The sequence below is a fragment of the Acanthaster planci genome, linkage group LG07 (genome assembly GCF_054643075.1).
Source record: "Acanthaster planci isolate LZ-2023a linkage group LG07, COTS_SCS, whole genome shotgun sequence".
Classification (NCBI taxonomy): domain Eukaryota; kingdom Metazoa; phylum Echinodermata; class Asteroidea; order Valvatida; family Acanthasteridae; genus Acanthaster; species Acanthaster planci.
The window spans coordinates 7667466-7688344 of NC_141783.1; the positions used below are offsets into that span (position 1 = coordinate 7667466).

The following is a 20879-nucleotide window of genomic DNA, read 5'->3' on the forward strand; positions in this document are numbered from 1 at the left end:
TAACTCTAACCGAGCCCAGCTTTTTGGACCTTCTCACAGCTTGGGGAAGGGGACAGTGGGAATCCATCCCAATGATGTCAGCTGTCCTAATACCAATTCCTGTTGACACATTGCATGCACATAAAATATCCATTATGAGTACATCTCTGAAATTTCAAATCCAATCTGACACAGGGCTTTAATGTTGTGGTTATTTTGCTCTCGTACTTGAGACCCTGTATATCGGGCATATCAGTGGTAACAGTTGGGACTCTGGGCCGACCTGCCTTGGAAAAATGGGCATTCTGGAAGAAAATTACGTCTGATTTGAATGAAATGGTGTCAAAATGACGACAAGACATCAGGGAATAAGACTTGAAAACTCTGCACAATACGTCCCCTCCCTTCCAGAAACGATCTTTCCGTTGAAACCTTCTAGTAAACCCTTCCGTCAAAGTTTCACCTGCTGCCCGCTACCCACCTCCTTGGTTGTCTTGAGTTCCTCCCTGTCGGGGATGACAGGATGGTTGATGGCCTTCCTCACGGCCTTCTTCTTGCCGAGGATGTCTGGGTACTGCTTAAATACAGTCCCTGCGAAAAAAAGAAGTGAAGTATTGTGAAATTCAAACCAAAAGACGAGATATCAATTTTTATGAGGACCATATCATATCGCGTGCTCGCCACGCCGGGCGTTCTCACAGCGAAGAGTTCCAGCAATGAAACAACTTGGTATTTCCAAGAAGGCACGGTCGTTCAAGAACAAGACATCAGGCCAGCTCGAACATGTCAAGTACCTCTGAGTTGGTGCACTTCCCTGCTGATAGGGTCGAACCTTACGCAAGTCTTGCTACTATCAAATTACCTACAACGTGCTCCATTTCATACAAGCGCTGTTGATACACGGAACTGTCTCACGGGCAATAGAATTCAGAAGGAAACAAGGGAAATTCCACACTGCAAGAGACACTCTACGCTGCCTTTCAATTTGTAATGGCATCAATAGGTGAAGTCATAAAATGCATGTATCAATCATTGCTGGTGCTCAACATCCTATGTATCATTACCCAAAACCAATAAACGCTCCCAAAACCATCTCAGCTGCCCAGGAGGTATGCAGCCAATTAAGGGCAGGTGCAAATGGCTCATCAAACACAACCATTCCTTCCCTCACAGACACCCCTTTACACTCTTTGGGGGAAGAGAGGCAAGGGGGGGGGAAGTGACGTGCCCAAGGTCACAACGTAACCAGCTGCCGGATTACAAACCCCCTCCCCAGCGTACGGTCTGGAGAGAGACCAATTCTAATGACTGGGCTGCACGCCTCCAGATCAGGTGATCGGGGCAGAAAGCTGTAGCGCATGCGACCAGGTGACAGACAAGGGATGACGGTAACAAGCCTGACGTTGGGGTGGGACTCACCCACTTCGTTCTTGAACTCGGTGTAGAAGACCTGCTTGGTTGGCTTGGCCTTGTGAGCACTGCCGGGCCGCTTGGTCTTGCGATCCTTCTCTGTGGCCAGCCTGTTAGAATCCAGTTCTACGAAATTAAAAAGAAAAGATATTTATTCCAGTTTTGTTTAGATCTAAGTCAAAAACGGTAGCTGAATTACTGATGTTCAATCTCGGGGATCCAGTTGTCAACTGCGACCACAGCCAGGCGCTGTAGCAAATATCACCCTTCAAAAAACTCTCCAAGTGTCAAAAAGTGACACTGCAGTAAGAAATGTCGTGAAAGTTTTGGATAAATAACCACCAAGGGTCAGCATTTGTGAAATCCGACTTTTAAAACCACTGTGGTTATGGTATCTTCTTGTTTTAAAAAGTCGTCAGAAGTTAAGACTCGCTTTGTGGGATACGGTCATAATTACAGCCCACTGCCCATGGATACTGCTTGGCCCATGGATACTTACTGCTGGGGTCTTTCTTGGCACTAGAGGGCCTGCTTCGGGGGAGGGACTTACTGTCATCTTTGTCCTTGGTCTCTGTGATTTGCTGATACACAGAAAGGCAGAAAAGCTGCAACTAGTGAACTGAGCAAGAATACTCGGGTGAAGTCACAGAAAACTATTACAATGAACACCTCCACACACACACAAATTTTCTTTTGTCACAAAAAAACTATCAATCAAAAATCACTGTTATCATGAATTACCACGGGCTTGATTAATTGGCTTTTTTTCAGTTAACTGTTCAGTATACTTGTACAATAACACCAATAAATACCCAGGTATTATTGCAAGTAAGCCAAACAGTTTTCATTTCAATCAGTGGTGGATGGGGGGACCCCCTCCTCATTTTTTAAAATGGGAGTGATATAACCAGGGTGATATCATATCGTTTGTCCTCTTCACTTGTTTCACCACTTATCATATGAAGTTTTGAAAGAGAAAAAGATTACTTGAGAATGATCTAAATCTTGCAATTAGCATTTGCTTACAAAAAATTAGTTAAAGTGGTCAAAATTAGCACAATAATGGCAACTGTGCACAGCACAGATGGTCAAAATATGCCTTTTAATAAAGAATCTGTTGTCACTTTACATGAAATAAGTCTCATTGGTTAGTTTGCTGCAACGTACAGCATCCTGTCATTAAACAAATGCTTGGTATGGTACCCCGAGGTCATTTGATCAGACCTTACTGGTGCAATTGTCAGGGACGGCCAGCGTACTCACCAGCCTCGCCAGGCTGAGCTCAGTGTGCTTGGGGGCAGGCAGGGCCCTTTTCTTGGCCGAGCTGGGCCTCATGGGAAGCATCTTGGGCTGGTCATCCGATGAGCCATTCGTCAACTCTGCCTGCTGTGAAGGGACCGACAGATGAAAAGGGCTATAAACGCTGAGGCCTTTCCCTCCATTTTGGACGATACTCGACAGATGGATCAAACAGTTGAGATACTTACATACTTTGGGGATCTTTTCTTCACCGAGTCCACAAGCATTGCACACTGAGAATGCAAACATTAGATACCAGGTCAGTTTATGGAAAAGTCTTTTCATAAGTTAGCGGATTAGATTACACATAATGAAACAGTAGCCTAGCCAGAATGGCAGTGAGAATCTTGAAAGTTCCATGTTACTCCTGATATTCACAGGACTTTGAAATGAAACCCACTAATGAACACAACTATGTTGACACTTACTTCGTTTTGAACTGACTTGATTCAAGAACAGCCAACAGAGCACACTCATTAATTTGAATATTGGTGATTGCAATGGTGAGAACTACTTTGTGAGGAGATCACCGATGGAAGGTTACATTTATTCACCTTATGGAAGAGATCCTTCCGTCTGTCAACAAATGAAATAACTCTTCCCAGTGTACAAATGTGCAACATTCAGTATCTGTTTATGCAATGCTCGAGTGCAAACTGTAGAAATCCTTGCCTGACTAGATGCCTGCATCGCCTATGAGTTTGGAAATTTCATGTGATTGTGGATTAGAACGTTCTATCTACCGCATGCCGTGGACTGGAATGTTCTATTTATCTAAGCAGCCATGCAACATGCACTAAGATGTTGAAAACATTGACATGTCATTCATGACACAAGGAGATAATGTGGATTTATTCAAGTGTTTTGTACGAGGAAATGTTTCAATTGACTGATTGAACCTGCTGAGTCACATGACCGATAGTGGGTATGATTTCCATTAAGTGTCGTTTATCAAAAACACAGCTGATTTTTTAAATAGTATTTAGCATCTCAGTGGTCTGAGTACTGTACCAACCGTCCGCTTCGTGACACTTATGATATACTTTGCTACGGAAGGACGCCATCCTTGTTTGATGTTTGATACCCACTGTGCGTCACACAACTTAGCAGGTGCAATCGGTCTATTGATTTGGGAGAGTTTTGGAGGGTGTAAGGGGCAGACAGAAATTCCCCCAAAAAGAGAAAAAAAAAACCAAAGATAAAATGGGTCCAACCTTCTGGGAATAATTGACAGCCTTGTCCATCTCGCTCAGGATGGACCGGATGTCGTCGCTCTCGATGATGCCTGTCTCCCGGAACCAGTGGAACCGGCCGCCAGTGACGTGGGCCAGTGTGCGCAGGCACTCGGCCGTCCGCGTGATGTTGGCGTAGCGGCCCGGAATGGCACCCCGGCTGTCGTAGTCATCCACGTTGAAGAGGACGGCATGGAGGCGGGTAGCCTGACCGATGGTGGCCTCCTCCATGAAGGAGCAGATGACCTCAGGCAGCTGGTCTGGGATGCCGCTGGTGAACAGGTAGACGCCATCCACAGCTAACAGGGACAACAGAATTAGGGTCAAGAAAAGTTAACCCTTTCCTTTCCGTTGGGTATGAAAGCCCATGCACACAAAAATCCTGCTTTTTCTTGACAACCGAGGGCACCTCTACTCATTCATGCCCCCAGTTTTTTTAATGTCTTAAAGCTTGCACATTGGTAAAAAATAAAAGTTTTTGGCCTTGCTCGGATAATCCTTATTTCTTACATTGGAAGTGCTATTTTAAAAAATCATTTTGTGGATGACATACAGGGAAACTGTAAAAGTTGTACCATTTCGGACAGTGAGGGTGCAGTTCTCGATCGCTGTACCAGGAGAGGTGCCCTCAAATCAAGGATTGTCATTTTTAGGACTGCCCCTTTTGCAAGCAATGTGCATCGCAGACGCCTTTCAATTTTCTGCCTCCAAGCCAATTTCTGAAATGATCAGAGGGTTCTTTAAGCACTCCCCAGTGGTACCACTGCACGGCAAAGCTCGACTGTAGCCGTATCTAGAACTAAGAGCCACTCACTCATATTGCGTTTGCGGTCTTCCTCGTTCTCCAAGGCCAGCCGCAGGGCCGAGAGGAAATTCCGACTGCCTCCGCACTCCAGACCAAGCACCCATCTGACAGAGAGCAAGACAGGACAAGTATTGAAATGAAGAAAGGACCGCATGGAGATGGTATGCTTGTGCACGGGAAGTACAGTCCAGGGGAGAGATTTGGGAATGGAGAAAAATCCACAATGATGACCAAGACAGCTTTTTACGGCCAACAAGTCAAGTCCTGGACAGAGTTATATTCTCCCTACCCCCTTGCACTTGACCAAGCACTTAGTCTGCTTGGCTGTAGTACATGTTTATATTCTCCCTACCCCCTTGCACTCTGCCAAGCAGTCTGCCTGGCTCCAGTACACGTTTTTATTCTCCCTACCCCTTGCACTTGAACAAGCACTTAGTGTGCTTGGCTCTAGTACATGTTTATATTCTCCCTACTATCGCACTCCACCAGACACATCCATGTACAATATACTCACTTCCATGCCATTTGCAGGTTCTGCTCGGTGGGCTCGTGCATGAAGGGTCTCCAGGCGCGCGCCGTGCTGCTGAAGCTGTCGGAAAGTAAAGTCAAAAAGGAGTTGACGTAAAGTAAGGAAAGTATGCTTACTATAGTCCGTAGATGTTGATATTGCAGGACTACCTGTTTGTTGTATTTACCACTTTGGACATGGGCCCAATTTCACGGCGCTGCTTACCGCAAGCGAAAAATCGGCGCTTACCGTAGCAGAAAATTCTGCGCTTAACCCGAACGTATTTCACAGGTTAGCAAGGAATTTTGGCCTGTGCGCATGCGTAAACCCCGTAAGGATTTTGTGCTTAAAGGGTTGGCACAGAATTTTTCTGCTTGCACGGTTAGTGCAGAATGGAGATCGTAAGCGCGGAATTCTGCGGTAAGTAGCACCATGAAATTGGGCCCTGGTCTTTTGCTGAGAATGGAAAGTGGTAAATCATCTTAAAAGACATCTACTTTGACGAAGTCATCATGTGGTAAATTACCGAACAAGTCGCCCAGGAAGAAGTCATTACTGTTTGCCCAATATGTTATGAAATTAACCCTGTTCAATGTAGTCAGCTGGAACTGAGGCTAAATGGTGTTAAAAATCTTGCATCCGGTAGTCAATACAAGTAGCAGGGTACAGTGCGCAATGCCAAGACGGGTGGTTTATCCAAGTCACTGCACAACACAACAAACTGTGTTCTCTTTCCAAAGATGTTGGATTTTTTCTTGAACTTGCTCCAGTCAGACACACGCAACCTTAATGGAATTAGGGTGTCAGGAATTCCAACACTGCTAAAATCGGCCCAATAGTCCTTTATTTTCATGCTGCCATGTTTGTCTTGTTCCCTGTGGACCCATCAGCAATAGTAATACAACTTCACACATTGAAAAAAGGGAACTGACAGTTTTTCCTTCTGGCCTCAGTTTGGCTGCATTGCTCTGAATGGTAGAAAAGCAAGATGGCCGGCCCATGATAGGGGGCTATAGAAGTCTGTCTCTCAAACGAGCTGTGCATTAAACTCGGCTTCTCTGATCACACTCACCCGATGAGGTTGAAAGCTTCTTTACTGAGCAGCTGCTCCTGAAGCAGCAGGCGCAGCGAGTGCTGTATGTGGACCAGGTAGTTGGCATTGCTCAGAGACAGGTCTACCAGAATCACAATTCTGTGGGGAAAAAAGGGCTGCATGTAGTCGGAGCATTTGATCACTCTGCCACTTTTGGGATGAAGAGACACTGTACAACATATTCATTGAAGCAGTTGCAATAATTACCACTGTCAAGTTTTGTGACCTACGAGGCACGTGCTATCTCACAAATAGCCTGATTAATGTGAACCTTGCACTGTTTTTTTCTTGTTTAAAAAAAATTCAAAAAGTAGCATAACCTGAATGATTTGACTTCAAAAATTCTGAGATTCTGGAATCCAAAATCTTGACACCGATCAAATCCTGGGGAAATCCCACACCCCTGAATACAATACCTCTTTTCAGTCAGGGTACCAAACAGCCTCCTACTGCTCTTGGAGAGCCAGTCTACTCTCCTCTCGTACAGCTTGACGGTGGCGCCCAGCTGCTTCTGGTAGTCAAAGAGCAGCGCCGGGTCCACGTGGACGTTCTTGATGGTTCCGTCGTGCCACTCAAACTGGGTCATGGCTTTCTGGAAGGATTTGAAAACCCAACAGAGGAATTTCTACATAGTGCCACCACGAATTCTTTCAGTTACCATCTCCGCCATGCAAAGCTTCGACTGTTGATAAAGCCGTAATTTCTCTACCAAACTACAGGAAAAGGTTTGCCTGGAATCCACCCTTCCACTGGATTGTCAAACTGTGGAGTGTGAATGTTTGGATCATCCCAGAAGCTGTTGGGAAAAGAGATGAAAATGCAGTAAACGCAATAACTCTCCCGCTCACCTCGTGAGTCTGTGACCTGACAGACTTCCTAATGATAGGAATGAACTCTTCAATTTGGTTGAACGCATTTGGAGCCAAGACCTGGTACAAGGACAGCCTTTTCCCTGTGGATAAAAATTCAACTAGTTTACCACACTCAAGCCGAATACAATTCAATTTCATATGAAAGGCAAAGTGCATATTTTGGGGGTGAAAAAGTTGACCTGAGTAACTGATAAGAGCTAACTACGTGCATAGTGCAGAAGGTGTCGACATTATCACTACACCAAGGTCTATGGCTGTCACACATATAACCTTGCAAGTCCATCATCGGCCAAACAGAAAGTCCATCGTATCAGTGTGCAAATTAGTTAACGGTAACAGGTGAAGATTGAAGACAAAAGTATGCCTTTGTCAAAAGTTCATTTCAACTGCCTACGTCTTGAGACTTGAGGACTTTGGAGAACTTGCCTACAGACTTGACTACAGAGTCACCTCTGCCAACATTGGAAATCCACAGTGGGGAATATAAAGTGTGTGTGCTTGCAGTGCGAATGTCCTGTCTTCTCACTCGCTGTTGCTGTTCATTTACTAAACACGATCGTTGAGCGCACGACATGAGCGTTTTTTGTCTGGGAACCAGACAGTGATAAAACACAGATCCCAATGAATGCTTCCTCTTGTTGTGACCCTGCCTCAGGCAACTGGACAAGCATAATAAAGTTGCATGGAGATACAAAGTGAGTGTACTAAAATGCAACGGCCGTTGGTCGATTGTATCAAGTCCTGCATCGTTTTTATGCACCGATTCGAAAAGAGTACGATGCATTGCAGTGATCTGCAGTTTTAACTAATTTTGAATTTTTGCCCTGCCTGACGTGTATTTTAACACTGTATACTCAGTGTATGCCCGCGAAGGCTTGTGAAAAAAAAACCACAAGCGTACTCGGGTGGGACTTGAACCCATGACCTCCTGCTTACTAGTGCAGACGTCTTAATCACTCGACCACCGAGCTTGCTGGTGTCGGCTGGCTGGTTTGAATCAGATGTAGCAGCGGGTACCGCGAACAACTATTTTCAAGGATGGATTTATGTGGGAGAGGAGATTAATTTACATCTCCCTGATGCAAATCCATCCTTGAGATGCTGTTTTAACATTCTTCGAGATCACCATGCTCTGGGCACCTGCATGCTTATTGCGGATAAGCAAACTTCCTAAGATGTTGGCTGTATGCGAGAACTTTTTGAGATTTTGTTTTTTCTAATTGTAAGACCTTTGAAAACTCCAAAAATCAGGGCGTGTAAATACCTTTGAGGCCATTCTGTTGCAGCCACTCCTCGGATGTCTTCGGCAGGAAGCTGGGCTCTTCCAGGACCAGAGGGCCGGCGTGGTTGGGGGGCCTGGGTAGAAACCGCGACTGCGGCAGCTTCTGAACCTCCAGGGATATCTACGCTTTTCCAAAATGAAGAGAACTCATTAAAAGGAGCAGTCTGATTTGTGTAGAAACCAATGGAATATTATGGAATGCTATAAAGGATTGAGAATGGTACAGCTAAGAGGCTGGTATTTAAAATGGAATAAGAGAAGTTTGCTTTGGCTTTTCAGACTGATTTGGCTTCCAGATTTGCAGCGAAATTTTTTTCTGGCTATAAATGATGCACCAACACCCATAAAAACCATGCAGTGAATTTCTGTTGGCTCTACTGTACATAGTGCACCAACTATCATAAAACCCATGCTTTTAAAGACCAATACTAGACTGGCACTCAGCAGGCTATTTTTCTATTAAAAAAAGGGAATTTTGCTTTGGGTTTACAGATCGACTTGCCTTCCAAATTTGCAGTGAAAACACAATTCACCAACACCCGTAAAAAAACATCTTTTTGGTGTTTGGCCCATCCTTCTGAACTGCGTCATTTCAAACAGGCTCCATGCAATGTAGTGTAAGCTCCCCATTACAGCCTGAAATCATTTGGTTGGGGCCGAGTTGGTTTGGGAACCCAGACTTCTTTATGCGCTTTGGATGTTACTAAATGATACTGCGGGCATGTCACTTTGCCCCCAACTCTCTTTGAGACAGCATCGTGAGTGAATTAATTTTAATTTCCTGTACAAATTGAGCTGATTTGTCCGACCTCGTTGAGTATGCTGATGAGGGCATCTCCCATCATGCCTTGCCTCATTTCCTGTATCTTGTTGATGACGTCCTGGGCTATTCTGATCTCCCTCAAGAGCATGGTGATATCTGTGCCCGTGTAGATTTGCTCCTGAGGATTGGGGCAAAAAAACAGAAGAAACTCTGTCCTAGCACATCGGGATGAGACGATGCATATGTCACAAATGGCACCATGTCAAACAGCATGGTTTGAGATTTGGCAATAAAACTTGCAAATATCTCTGTTGAAGACGGGCACTTCAGTGCCTTTTGTTGACGTTCACTCACACCAAGGGAAGTGGACGTACATGTTATGAAAAGATCCAGTTTATCCATAGTGACTTCAAAGACCGGGCAAGTGACTTCATTGAGGTTACTGCACGGAATTAATGAAAAGGTACAATAACAGCCAACTCCTGGTCTTTGCGATTAAGTTTTCCAAAATTTTGATCAAAACCTCGCACTGCCGATGAAGTATTTTTACCAACCCGTTTCTGGGGTCAAATTATTCCTTAATGACCAAATCTCCTTCAGGAGCATCTCAACTGAAAATATTATCACGTGTACCTTACCTCTGAGCCTGAGGCATAGACGTGATACCGGCCACCCGAAATATCAGCCAGCTTGCGTAGTGTCAACTAAAAACAACCAAGTGACAACAAAAAATGGTCGCATAAAGGCAATTGTAAAATTCGGTTGATTCCTCCCATGTTGACCATGGATTTGTAAGCAGATATAAGGATTGATTTTCATCATCTGTTCCAAGTTTGTTGACCAACATTTCATGGGGTAAAATGAATCCAATTTCAAGGCCCTCAGAGGCAACCTGTGCTCAAGACGGACTAAACTTAAAACTGAAGCAGTCCATGCCTACTGCCCTCTGGAAAAGCAAAACCTTGTCATTGAAATTTTCTCTTTTCATTATGGGGACCTGATGTGATCATTTGTAATAACACTGCTCAGGTGAAGATCATAACTACTCTTTCTGACCCAAGTTGTGTGGCGAAAACTCCCATCCCCTGATACACACAATGTCTCTCATCATAATCAGTGCATGCAGGCCAGTCAAATGCTAGGCTAAACAACCCTTCTACAGCTAATGCACAAGTTTCATAGTACTGGGGCATGTTTGTTAAACTGTCACACGCTCATGCAGTAAAGTAGCATGCGCAATTGCAAAGAACATGCAGCCGAGTTAAGCAAAGAAAAGCAGTAAAAAAATCAATCAATCAATCAATCAATCAATCAATCAGAAATGCACTCTTAAGGGAGTGTTCCAAATTTTTGATGCAAAGGAAAAGGAAGTTGTGAAAAAAATTAAGATTCTTGCAAAGCGTTACATGCCACCAACACCGTATTATAAAAATTAAATACAGTGAACAAGCGCATTACCAAGGCAGCACTCAAAAGCCTTGGCCTCATGCAAAAGCAACGCTAAACAATAAAATCAATGTGAACAGAAAAGCAGAAAAAAAAATGTAACTTGCACATACACATTACCTTCTCTATCGACAAACGATCTACAATGTCAAGTAGGTCTGTTTCGCAACTTAGAGGAGACAAAAATTAACTTTGCTCTATTGGTCCATTCTCTTTGTAACGGAAACATCCTATTACCACTTTAACCCTAAATTTCCCCAACCACACAGAATTAAACAGTAGTAAAGTGTTTAATTCTGTGGGGATAGGTCTGGTAGGCCCATAACAGCTGGCATTTGCATTGGGTTTGGCATACCTCAGAAAAACAAAGCCCAACAGCCTCTGTGCACAAAATCCCATATGGGTGTTTAGCTTTGTGTGAATGGGGACCGTTAGGGCCAGCAACCCTTGGAGGGTTAGGGTTAATGATGCATGATGTATAACCAACATGCTTGGATTTCCTGCCTTGTAATACAGAGGGCATTTACATATGTTCTGGTGAATTCTGTACACAGTGGCAGGTGTCTATGCTCATCCCCACACATGAGGGATTTCTAGTGAGCTTGTACACAAGAAAGAGGCTCCAAGCGTGCGACTTGGATCGTGGCGAAAAAATGAGAAAATTCTAATCCTTACAAGACCTTAAACTGTGTTTTTCAATTTTTCAATGGCATGGGTATGGGGTGAAAAACGAGGAAATCAGCTGATCCGAGGAAAAGTTGCATGCCTGAGGCTCAAAGATTGAACATGTATGCAGTCTTCAGGCAGCAAGGGACTGGTGCTGAAAGCAAATATCGTTCCGCATCAATGCCTCGGAGTTTCAAACAAGCCGGCAAGATGTACCGGGTTCCATAACAAACATTGCACAAATCTTGACCAAAGGACCACCGAGGGTCAGAATATGCTGCGAGTCCAATTTGTACAGGGCTGTGGTTCAGCTCTCTTGTTTAAACAGTCGATATTTTGGGCTTAGAAAAATACCATGCCCGGGACAAGTTGGTTGTGGAATCATGACCCCGGCAAGTTGTGAGGAGAGCAAACTGGTAAACTGGGAAGCAGCTAAGGCAGCAATGAAGCGTCATGCTTAGCAAATAACAAGTACTTAAAAAAGAGCTTTAAAAAAGGCCCTGTGTACCTTGATGTTGTGTTTCTTTTTCTTCTGCAGCAAACGTTCAGGACAAATTTGCAGTGTTAGCATTTTGATCAAACAGGGGAATGAGAAAGAGAGAATAATGGAAATAAAAGAAGCTGGCAATAGATGAGAATCCAGAAGTGGAGTCAGAAAAGTTTGTCAAGTTTTCATTCACAGCCGTAAGGAAAAATGAGCAATTTCAGTTGAATGCCTGTTGCTTTTTTTTGGTGGGTAGATGCTGGATTTGTGGGCTCCTTACGCAAGAAATTTGTTGCTGATGACATGCAAAATACTGCTATCGACAGAGAGGCCAAATCAAATTTGCTGTGCCTAGTGGCTATCTCCCAACCACCCGGCAATAACACATACATCTTAGGAGTCACTGGCTAACAGCCGTAGCCATTGACAGTGGCTATTTGGGGAGGGGGACGGAAGACAAGGAAGGATAGAGATATGGGTATTACCCCCCAACACCAAACATTTGGGAACAAGTGCCTTTTTTCCCAAAATGCCTGTTTTCTTCTAACATTTTGTAATAAGTGGCACTGTTCCCCCCATAAGTGTCCTTTTTTTTAAGAGGCCACTTTTTGCATGGCCACACGAAGAGGGCGGCCTAATGTCCGATTTCAGCGGCACCACAATTAGAAAGATGGTACTGAGCCACCCTGCATGTATGGAATTTGAAGCTCTCTGCTTGGGTGGCTCTATTTTAGCATTAAAAAAAAAACAGTTGATACAACAACAGTGTGATTTTCAGGAGATCGCAAACCGCGATTCAGCTTGGATGAATTTTTTTTGTTCACAGGCAAATGGACATTTCTGCATTAACTGCTCTCTTGTTGTTGCAAACCGACGCAGGGAATGGTACTTACATTAGTGAGATGGTTATTACAGTCAAACGCCACACAGTGCAGTGGGACCTGCCGTCCTGCGGTGAACTGCTCAATGTACTCCACCAGAACTTCTGCGTTCTGATCGGGACTAGAGAGTTTTGAAAAAGTGGACAACACCCTCAAAAATGAATTTGATAATAAGCTGGATCCAACTGACAAAGCTGATCAAACAATGTTGTTGAAGAAAATTAAATTAAAAAAACCTTGACTATACAATTGGTCTCAAAACTGTGAGTGAAATGCCACGAGTAGAGAATATGCCAGCGAGAAGGCTAAACGGGTATTTGTGACTGGACGCCACAGAATATTCGTGTATAGCTTAACATATCATCACAGGCTGTCACACAGTGTATTCGGCTCACAGAAAACTCCCAGCTTTTATACAAATGCCGTGTCTTGAGGTTTTTAAGATATCCATGGAACGGTTCAGAAAGGTGTAGGCACACTCCACTGAGCAGAAACTAGCCAAGCAGCCAATCAAGTTCTGTTCCTCTCCCACCGTAGTTACAACGTACCTGCCAGGCTTTCAAAATCTGGGCGTCATCACATTTAAACTGTGGGGCACTGCATGTACATTCCGGAATCTTTCTTCAATACACAACATTACAAGGCTAAAATGGGCTGTCAATGATTATCTGAAATGGCTTCTAATTTAACTAAAATATCTACGACTAAGATTCCTAGAAATGCACGAGAAAGTGGAAAGTTCAACGTCCCCTCCACTGCATTTCAGTTCTTGCTATCGATCCACATCATGCTAACAATGTGGAAATCGGAGAGCATGTCTATGGGCAGCGCTCCATTATGCAAGCAGCTTTCAATTCGATGGATTTTTCGAGTCACTTATTATTCTACATATTCATAGACTTACCAGCTTCCTAAGACCAGAACAATAGAGTCGATGTCCTTGACCTTAAGGGCTTTCTTGAGGGCGGCTAACAGGTTGCAGCCCCCTATGCCTGATAGGCTGTTAACCCAATAGCGTGCTTCATCCAGGCTACGGAGAGAGATCACGCCCCTTCAATTTTAATATCTAACAAATATCACCAATAGAGCATCATATGATATAAATCTATAAATGTGATCGGATCCCATGAAATGAGTCTTAGTCCTATTGGTTTACATAGCACAAGAATTTTTGTGAGGTCTTCAAGTGGGTCCGGTGACTTGTGATTTATTGTGTTATGTTGGGTAGCAAATTTCACATGGATTGGGAACACACATATTGTTTTCTTTTGTTCTCAGTAGATAATTGGCCACGAGCAAAAGCACCCCCTCAATGGTTGAAAAGAGTCATGTTGGTTGGGAGTGTTCGTTCTCTTGGTAGCAACGTGACCGTAACGACTGCATTTCATAGTTGTCAGTGAACTGGGTAAGTGCAGCTCCAACCAAAGAAGCCCGAGTTGCTAGGAAAAGTGCGTCCTCTCATGGTCCAGCTTGGCTCTCATACTAATGAGCGAATGTATGTGTCAAGTCAGCTGAGAAAAAGACGCACGCAACGAACATCACATGATATGTTAGCTGGTAACGTTTTTTTACAAAACAAACCCTTTTTGCGACAGGCAAAAATGTCAGTAACCAGTATTTCAACAGCGCGTGCACAAAATGAAGCGCACTGTGGATCATTGTACAGTCATTTGCAAAAGTTTAAGACCACCTGAAATTTTATTGGTATTTCTGTCACTGGGCCTGCATTACACTGTCTCACTGAATGATTACTTCACATGATTTTACAGTGGTGCATAACATTGGTGTAGTGCTATATACCCATTTGAATGAAATTTTTTGCAAAGGCAGGTCTTGTATGACATTTTGTCTGCAAGGCAGCATGGGTAAACAAAAGTCAGTCTAAGCAATCAGAAATAAGGGAGGGCACACTGAATATTAGACTGTTAACATGTCAAATCATGGAAATGTAGTCAAAATGTTTACCCAAGGTACCAAGGATACACACTTAAAATAAACATCAGTTGCCATGATTGATTGGTTTAAAGTTTGGTTTTCCTTCAGGTTAACGCATTTTCTATGGGTGGTCCTAAACTTTTGCCAATGACTGTAGATCACTGTAGGTGGGCCATATCAGCCTGGTCATTTGGCAAATCACAACCAATGTAAATGGCTCATTTCAGCTCTCTGCAGCTTGCTCTTGGCCCACTGCTTAATGCACGGCAGCACTTACATCCTGACGTTGGTGTATCTCGGTGTATGCCACAACTCATCCGTCTCTGTGCCAAATGACATCAGGTACAACATCTCCCGGTTGTGTAGCTGCTCGTCAATCAATTCCTGCACAAAGTTAGTTCACAGGAAGACAGCAACTAAGTTTATCGCAACTCGGCGTCAAGATATCGAGAGATCTGTCACTAAAACAGCCAATTCTGTGACAGCTCTGACTGCCTGCCTACACCCTGCTGCTCGGACAGGCCTAGCTTCTTTCGTATGCTAACTCCAACTGTGAAAGCTTGTGCAAAGCTGACAGAGCGCTGCAACCCAAGGACTGATGCACCATCTTTTAAATTCCAACAGAGTAGAAATATTAAACTCTATCTGAAGTTGTAATTTGGGCACCACACTCTTATCTTCTTTTTCTGAAGCCAAACTGGTCAGTGGATCTTGCTACTGCATTTGGAATTCAGTGAGGGCTTAAACCTGGAAGCTGGCAAACTGATGAAAATGTGGAGGCGTGAATATCAAACACGACTGAGCATACAGGGTTTAAAAACTAGGTGAAAACCCTATGTTTTAGATAGATATTTCTCACCGTTAACGACTCTCTGAAGTGGCTGATCCGACCAAAGCCGCAGTTGGAATCAGAGCTGTCGAGGACCAGGGCTACCTTGTTCCCCTTGATCATGCCAAACGTCTTCTTGCTGCCCTTCAACAGCCAGCGGATGCGGTTGTGGTACATCTCGATGCTCCTGGGGTGAGAAGCAGCACAGCGAGTTTCTCACTCTCCGAGTGATGTGGGACTCGGAGGCTATTTGACCCTGGGAACAGCTGACCTTTGTCAGCCAGAGGGGTGTCTGGGTAACTGTTGGACACCCCGTGTGTGGTTTTGGACACCTTGTTTTGTTACACATATGGGTAATTCCAGCAATTAGGGGTCTTTTTTTTTGTGTCCGTCACATCTGACATATGATTTTGTAAGTTCAGAACACATTTTCTAATTTCCAAGAGGGATGAATTAATATGCAAATTACCTGCCAAACAAATAGTAATAGTTTGAAATCAATTCTGCTGATATTTCCAAGTCAAATAACAAAGGTCAGATGTAACAGGAACATGAAAATGTCAAACTTTTGGACCCCTAATTTCTGGAATCACCCATATACAAAAACAGCACAGACTACAGGTGCCTTGTTTTTCATGTGACATCAAATGTGGATATCCCATTTTTCAATGCCAGCTAAAACCATTGCACGTTTATATCACGCTGAACTGTACTTTAGCTAAAGTAAAAGCTAAAAGCTGAAGAAATAAGGTGGAACAAGACTTCACGCTAGTCCTTCTGACGAGTACCTCAATCTCAGTGAAATCAGCAGATCGATACATTGAGTGGGCTACTATTACTCACTCGTACAGCTTGTACTCAAACTCGTTGACGATGCTGGCCTCAAACTGGAGCTCTCTTGGCGGGCCATCGGAGCGCTGGTTGTGGTTGTTCTTAGGTCTGGAAAGCAACACGCAGGAAAAGAATTAAAAATCAGAAACAAAGCTCACATGCAACAGTATGACGGAAGTTTCCTTGATACTCCGAAGCTCACTCCAAGCCTATAGTTTTCACCAACACAAGTCACTCTGAATGGCATGAGTCATACAGACCTTATTTGATCTGTTAAAAACTTTCCAAAACCTGATCTATCAATTGAAAGTTTTCGAAACTGATTATTCGGAAGCGAAAATCAATGAATAAGAAAATTTTGAAGAATTTTGAAAATGGAAAATCTTGAAAAGGACCCGGCATCTTGTCTTGCTCAGGAAAAATCCACCCGGCAGCAAGTGGTTAAGCACTGACCTGACGATCTGGCCTTTGCTGAGCAAGTCCTTGAGGGTTAGGCTGAAGTGCTCAATGCTGTGATTCTTCAGCCAATCGGTAGAGGTCTGACCCTCGTTAAACATGGCCGCCATGTCTCGGGCCCTCTGTGGGAACAAATATCAGCTTACAGGATTCATAGGTGGGTAATATATACACACGCATCTCTTCCCATAACCCTAACCCTGCCAGAGACAGCACAGTGCATCAGGTGAAAAAGTCTGATGCACTTTGAAGCTCTGGGCAACCAACAGCAGCCCAACTAACTGGCCATGCTGAGACAGTGTGAGCTAGTCCCAGTTGGATCTTGTAGTGACTGGCAACCACAGACTCCTATGTTGTTTGGTCTTGGGTAGCCTTGGTCAAGGCCTTTGTCATTCGTCCCAGCGCAGAGCAGTGTGCACCAGCCACTCGCTGACCTAGTACGTACAGGGTATGTACATACCTGCATACGTTGCAAAATCAAGGCGAAGAGCGACCTCACGTGGCCTAAGAAATATGCAAATCAACTGAACCAGGACGAACGCCGTTTTTCTTTACTTTTGCGCTAGATTTTTTGGACACGACCTCGTATGTGAATATGAATAGATACAGGCATGTGATGAGAGCACAGTGACCAATCGCAGCTAAGTGTACATATGCATAATGCCTCAACGTGAACTGGCATGCATGATAACCATGTAAAATGGCGGACATTCCGAGACGACTGCAGCACAACGAGTTGTCTTGTTGCTTGAAATTCGCGGCAGATAAATTAAAACATCGGCTGTTGTCATTAGCATGACCACCTCCCAATACAGCTTCCGCGGACGGTTGAACCAAGGCGTTTGTCCTGGTTCAGCTGATTTGGATATTTCTCAGGCCGCGTGAGGTCGCTCTTCGCCTTGATTTTGCGATGTATGCAGGTAAATACGTACACAGGAACGTACTAGGTCTGCGCTGCGACGAATGCCTTGACCAAGGCTAGGTCTTGGGGAGAGTTGACCTGTTGGATCTTGTTACACCGGGCAGGCAATCCACTTTGACAAACGACACAGGCTTCCAGCCAAGTACCCTTAGAGGGTTTAATAGGGATAATTGTTGAAAGCCTCTTCTTACAAAGTAAATATTTTTGTTTTAAAATTGAACAAAGAAATTGACTTAAGTGGGATCTGAACCTGTGACCTTTGAAACACCGTACCAGTGCTCTATCAAGGAAATTAATAGGCCCCATTAAAACTACCTTTTTCTAATTATTTTTCTGAAACCAGTTTTTGGATCTTTTGTGTGGGGGGGAGGTGTGTGACCCCCATTGCCCTTTCTCCGATCCATCCTTGCATTAACTATGTTGGAAACCTGGAAAATGGAAACTAATTTTTAGCTGGGTAAAGTTTCAGACACTGTTTTTGACACTCTCAACCAACTTCCAGGAGGTTTTAGTCAGGTCTAAGATAGCTTGGTGTTTTATATCCTCAACTTGGTCTGGTCGTAACATTTTGACAGCGGAGACGAAACTAAGAAGAGAGTCTTCAACTCACCACCCTGTCGTGGGTCTGGTTGATGTGTGTCACCGTCAGGTCGGGGGTGGGCACGGCCCCGCGAACAGATGGCTGCACCCAGGGAGGCCTCTCTTCCAGCGACCGACGGGCTCTCTCTCTGGAACTGGCACTTCGCTTCTTCGTCCGTTGACTCTGGGTCAGGAACGTCTGTTTGGCAGTTTTAGGCCTCCTGTTACACAAGATACATGAACAGGTATTTAGTTCTGAGTGAAAAACCCATTTGGGTCATACAAGGTTTGGCTGGGGTCATGCTAGGGCTTGGCCGGGGTCATGCTAGGGTTTGGCTGGGGTCATGCTAGGGCTTGGCTGGGGTCATGCTAGGGCTTGGCTGGGGTCATGCTAGGGCTTGGCTGGGGTCATGCTAGGGCTTGGCTGGGGTCATGCTAGGGCTTGGCTGGGGTCAAGCTAGGGCTTGGCTGGGGTCATGCTAGGGCTTGGCTGGGCCAGGGTCATCCTGGGCTTGGCTGGGCTAGGGTCATGCTAGGGCTTGGCTGGGGTCATGCTAGGGCTTGGCTGGGCTAGGGTCATGCTAGGCTTGGCTGGTTTAATCTAGTTTGTACATGCATTCGGTAGCCACGAGTTAGGTTGGAATACTGTGGCCTCAATTTACATCGCACATCAAAATGCACTAAACAGACTTGGTGCATTTTTTTTTTCAATTTCAAAATCAAGTTTAAAAAGTTCTTTTCGGCCACAGTATGGTTGGAAATCATAAAAAAGTAATAAAGAGAATATGAAATGATTGCACGAGGCTGCAAACGATTCTTTTGACAGAAAAGGAAGTTTCCGAACTTCTGTGAACTTGCCATCGCTCTTTGATTAGGCCTATCAAAACACGAGACAAAGTTTCATAAGTATGGTGATGTCTGTCTATTGAGCTGACTGACCTCATCGACGTCTGGTCCCCTTGGCCCCTTCTGTCAGGAATATTAATGTCTTCCTCATCAGAGTCGTCCATTGTGTATGTTGCCGATGTACCTGGCCTGATGGGAAAGATACCAATATGAATTTGACTACTGATTGAATATGCAATTAGGCCACACATCAGATTAGGTACAGCAAACACTTGTTTTACAGCTTAGTGCATGGCACAAAAAAAAGCTAGGCCTACCCTGCAACTTCAGCAAAGTTATGCAATTTCATTCTGTCACGTCTGTGGGAAAGAGTTCCTTACACAGACATCGCTAAGTTCCCCTTACAGCATGTACAGTACAGTGGTTTACTAGCCATTAGAAGGAGATAACATGTCCTAAGAAGTCTAGTTAAGCAGGGAAAACATTGGGCATTTACTTAGAAAACACTATGTCAAGTGATGTCCAGATAAGGTCTTACTCATTACCGTCAACACACGATAGTAATGTCAACACAGCGTCAACTCCTTGAAAATACTCGTTCAATCAACAAAAGAGGCATAGAAGTGTAATAACTGGGCTGAAAGAGACTTTCTGGTAGTTGGAAGTCATGAATCAATTTTCAAAATGGAGTTTTTGCACACACAAAAAATGATCTGGACTGTTCGCCGCCATCTTGCCTTCTCATGGGGCTTGGACTGTACCGATCAAATCTAACCATTTCCTTAGTCGTCTAGAATTGCTAGATTTCACCTTTTCTCTGGTCTGGTAACATTAAAAGCAGATGCACTAATGTCAAATTCATCTTCTGATGCAGGAAACTCTCATCCCAAACTGATTTACTCAGAGCATATGTGGGAGAGGAAACTGGAGACATATCTGGGCAAGGAACTTAACGAGCTGGAGATGGGTTTGCTGGAGGCAGAACTGGGGATGGAGACAGACTTGCATGGGGTGGAAGTGGAGACCGAGGTGGACTGATCAGCAGGCTTAAACATGTTGTTTCTCTTATAGTTTTCAAAAATCTTTACACCTTGGTAGTATTTCCATGTTTCTCTATTGTATCAAGATTGTTTTGTCTCCGTTAGAGGAGGGTAAAATGCCTCAGGTATATGTACATGTACCAGCAGTTTGTACCTCCAGATAGCATGTAACATAAACACTGGTGTATGACATTTCTCACCCATTGGCTAACAGGTGGTAGTTCCTTGTTAATTAACAAATTCCTGCCAAGTCTTTAGAGAAGGCCGGTGAAAGGGAATATAGTTCGACTCTTCGAATTGAAATAAATTTATACTCGATTAGATTCTAACTTAAGAGCAAACTGATGTCTATTTTGAGTACTTTGTAAAATTATTTCTTTGACTTTTGCCATTTATGTGCTTTATTATTCAGTGTGCGTGGGGGGGTCAAAAAGCAAATGCAGCTTTGGGCTTGTTCAACGTAATGTCGGGGGAACAAATAGCAAAAGTCTACCCGTGGTCCCAAGATCTTCGCACTTTATGTTGCCATATTTTCAGAGGGTTTTGCTGCTAATATTTTACAGATAATTATACTGATTATTTCCTGTCCTACTCTTCTGTATTTTTTGGTGTTTTTTTGCTGTTGTTGCCTTCCTGCTGGATTCATCACTTGGTGTATTGAAGTCACATTCGCAGCCAGAAATTTAATCGAGATGGCAGTAAATTTAAATACTTTTTAAGA

At 44.0% G+C, this 20879-nt stretch overlaps 1 protein-coding gene across 3 annotated transcripts in view; it reads right to left on the minus strand.

Annotated features, from left to right (window-relative positions):
- Positions 1-20879, minus strand: part of vwa3a (von Willebrand factor A domain containing 3A) — a 33727-nt gene that overhangs the window by 10693 nt on the left and 2155 nt on the right. The window contains exons 2-24 of one of the 3 annotated variants that reach the window (XM_087138909.1): positions 19212-19307; positions 18304-18493; positions 16769-16893; positions 16328-16423; positions 15515-15671; positions 14933-15039; positions 13625-13750; positions 12733-12841; positions 11864-11887; positions 9882-9947; positions 9290-9421; positions 8463-8601; positions 7175-7278; positions 6743-6918; positions 6306-6425; positions 5240-5314; positions 4735-4829; positions 3903-4219; positions 2877-2921; positions 2653-2772; positions 1889-1970; positions 1399-1515; positions 461-570 (exon numbers count right to left, since the gene is read on the minus strand). In XM_087138909.1, coding sequence (XP_086995035.1) covers positions 461-570; positions 1399-1515; positions 1889-1970; positions 2653-2772; positions 2877-2921; positions 3903-4219; positions 4735-4829; positions 5240-5314; positions 6306-6425; positions 6743-6918; positions 7175-7278; positions 8463-8601; positions 9290-9421; positions 9882-9947; positions 11864-11887; positions 12733-12841; positions 13625-13750; positions 14933-15039; positions 15515-15671; positions 16328-16423; positions 16769-16893; positions 18304-18493; positions 19212-19307 — 2728 coding nt within the window. Of the gene's footprint in view, positions 1-460; positions 571-1398; positions 1516-1888; positions 1971-2652; positions 2776-2876; positions 2922-3902; positions 4220-4734; positions 4830-5239; positions 5315-6305; positions 6426-6742; positions 6919-7174; positions 7279-8462; positions 8602-9289; positions 9422-9881; positions 9948-11863; positions 11888-12732; positions 12842-13624; positions 13751-14932; positions 15040-15514; positions 15672-16327; positions 16424-16768; positions 16894-18303; positions 18494-19211; positions 19308-20879 lie in introns of all 3 variants that reach the window. The other 2 variants (XM_087138908.1, XM_087138910.1) reach the window with 2 other exon arrangements.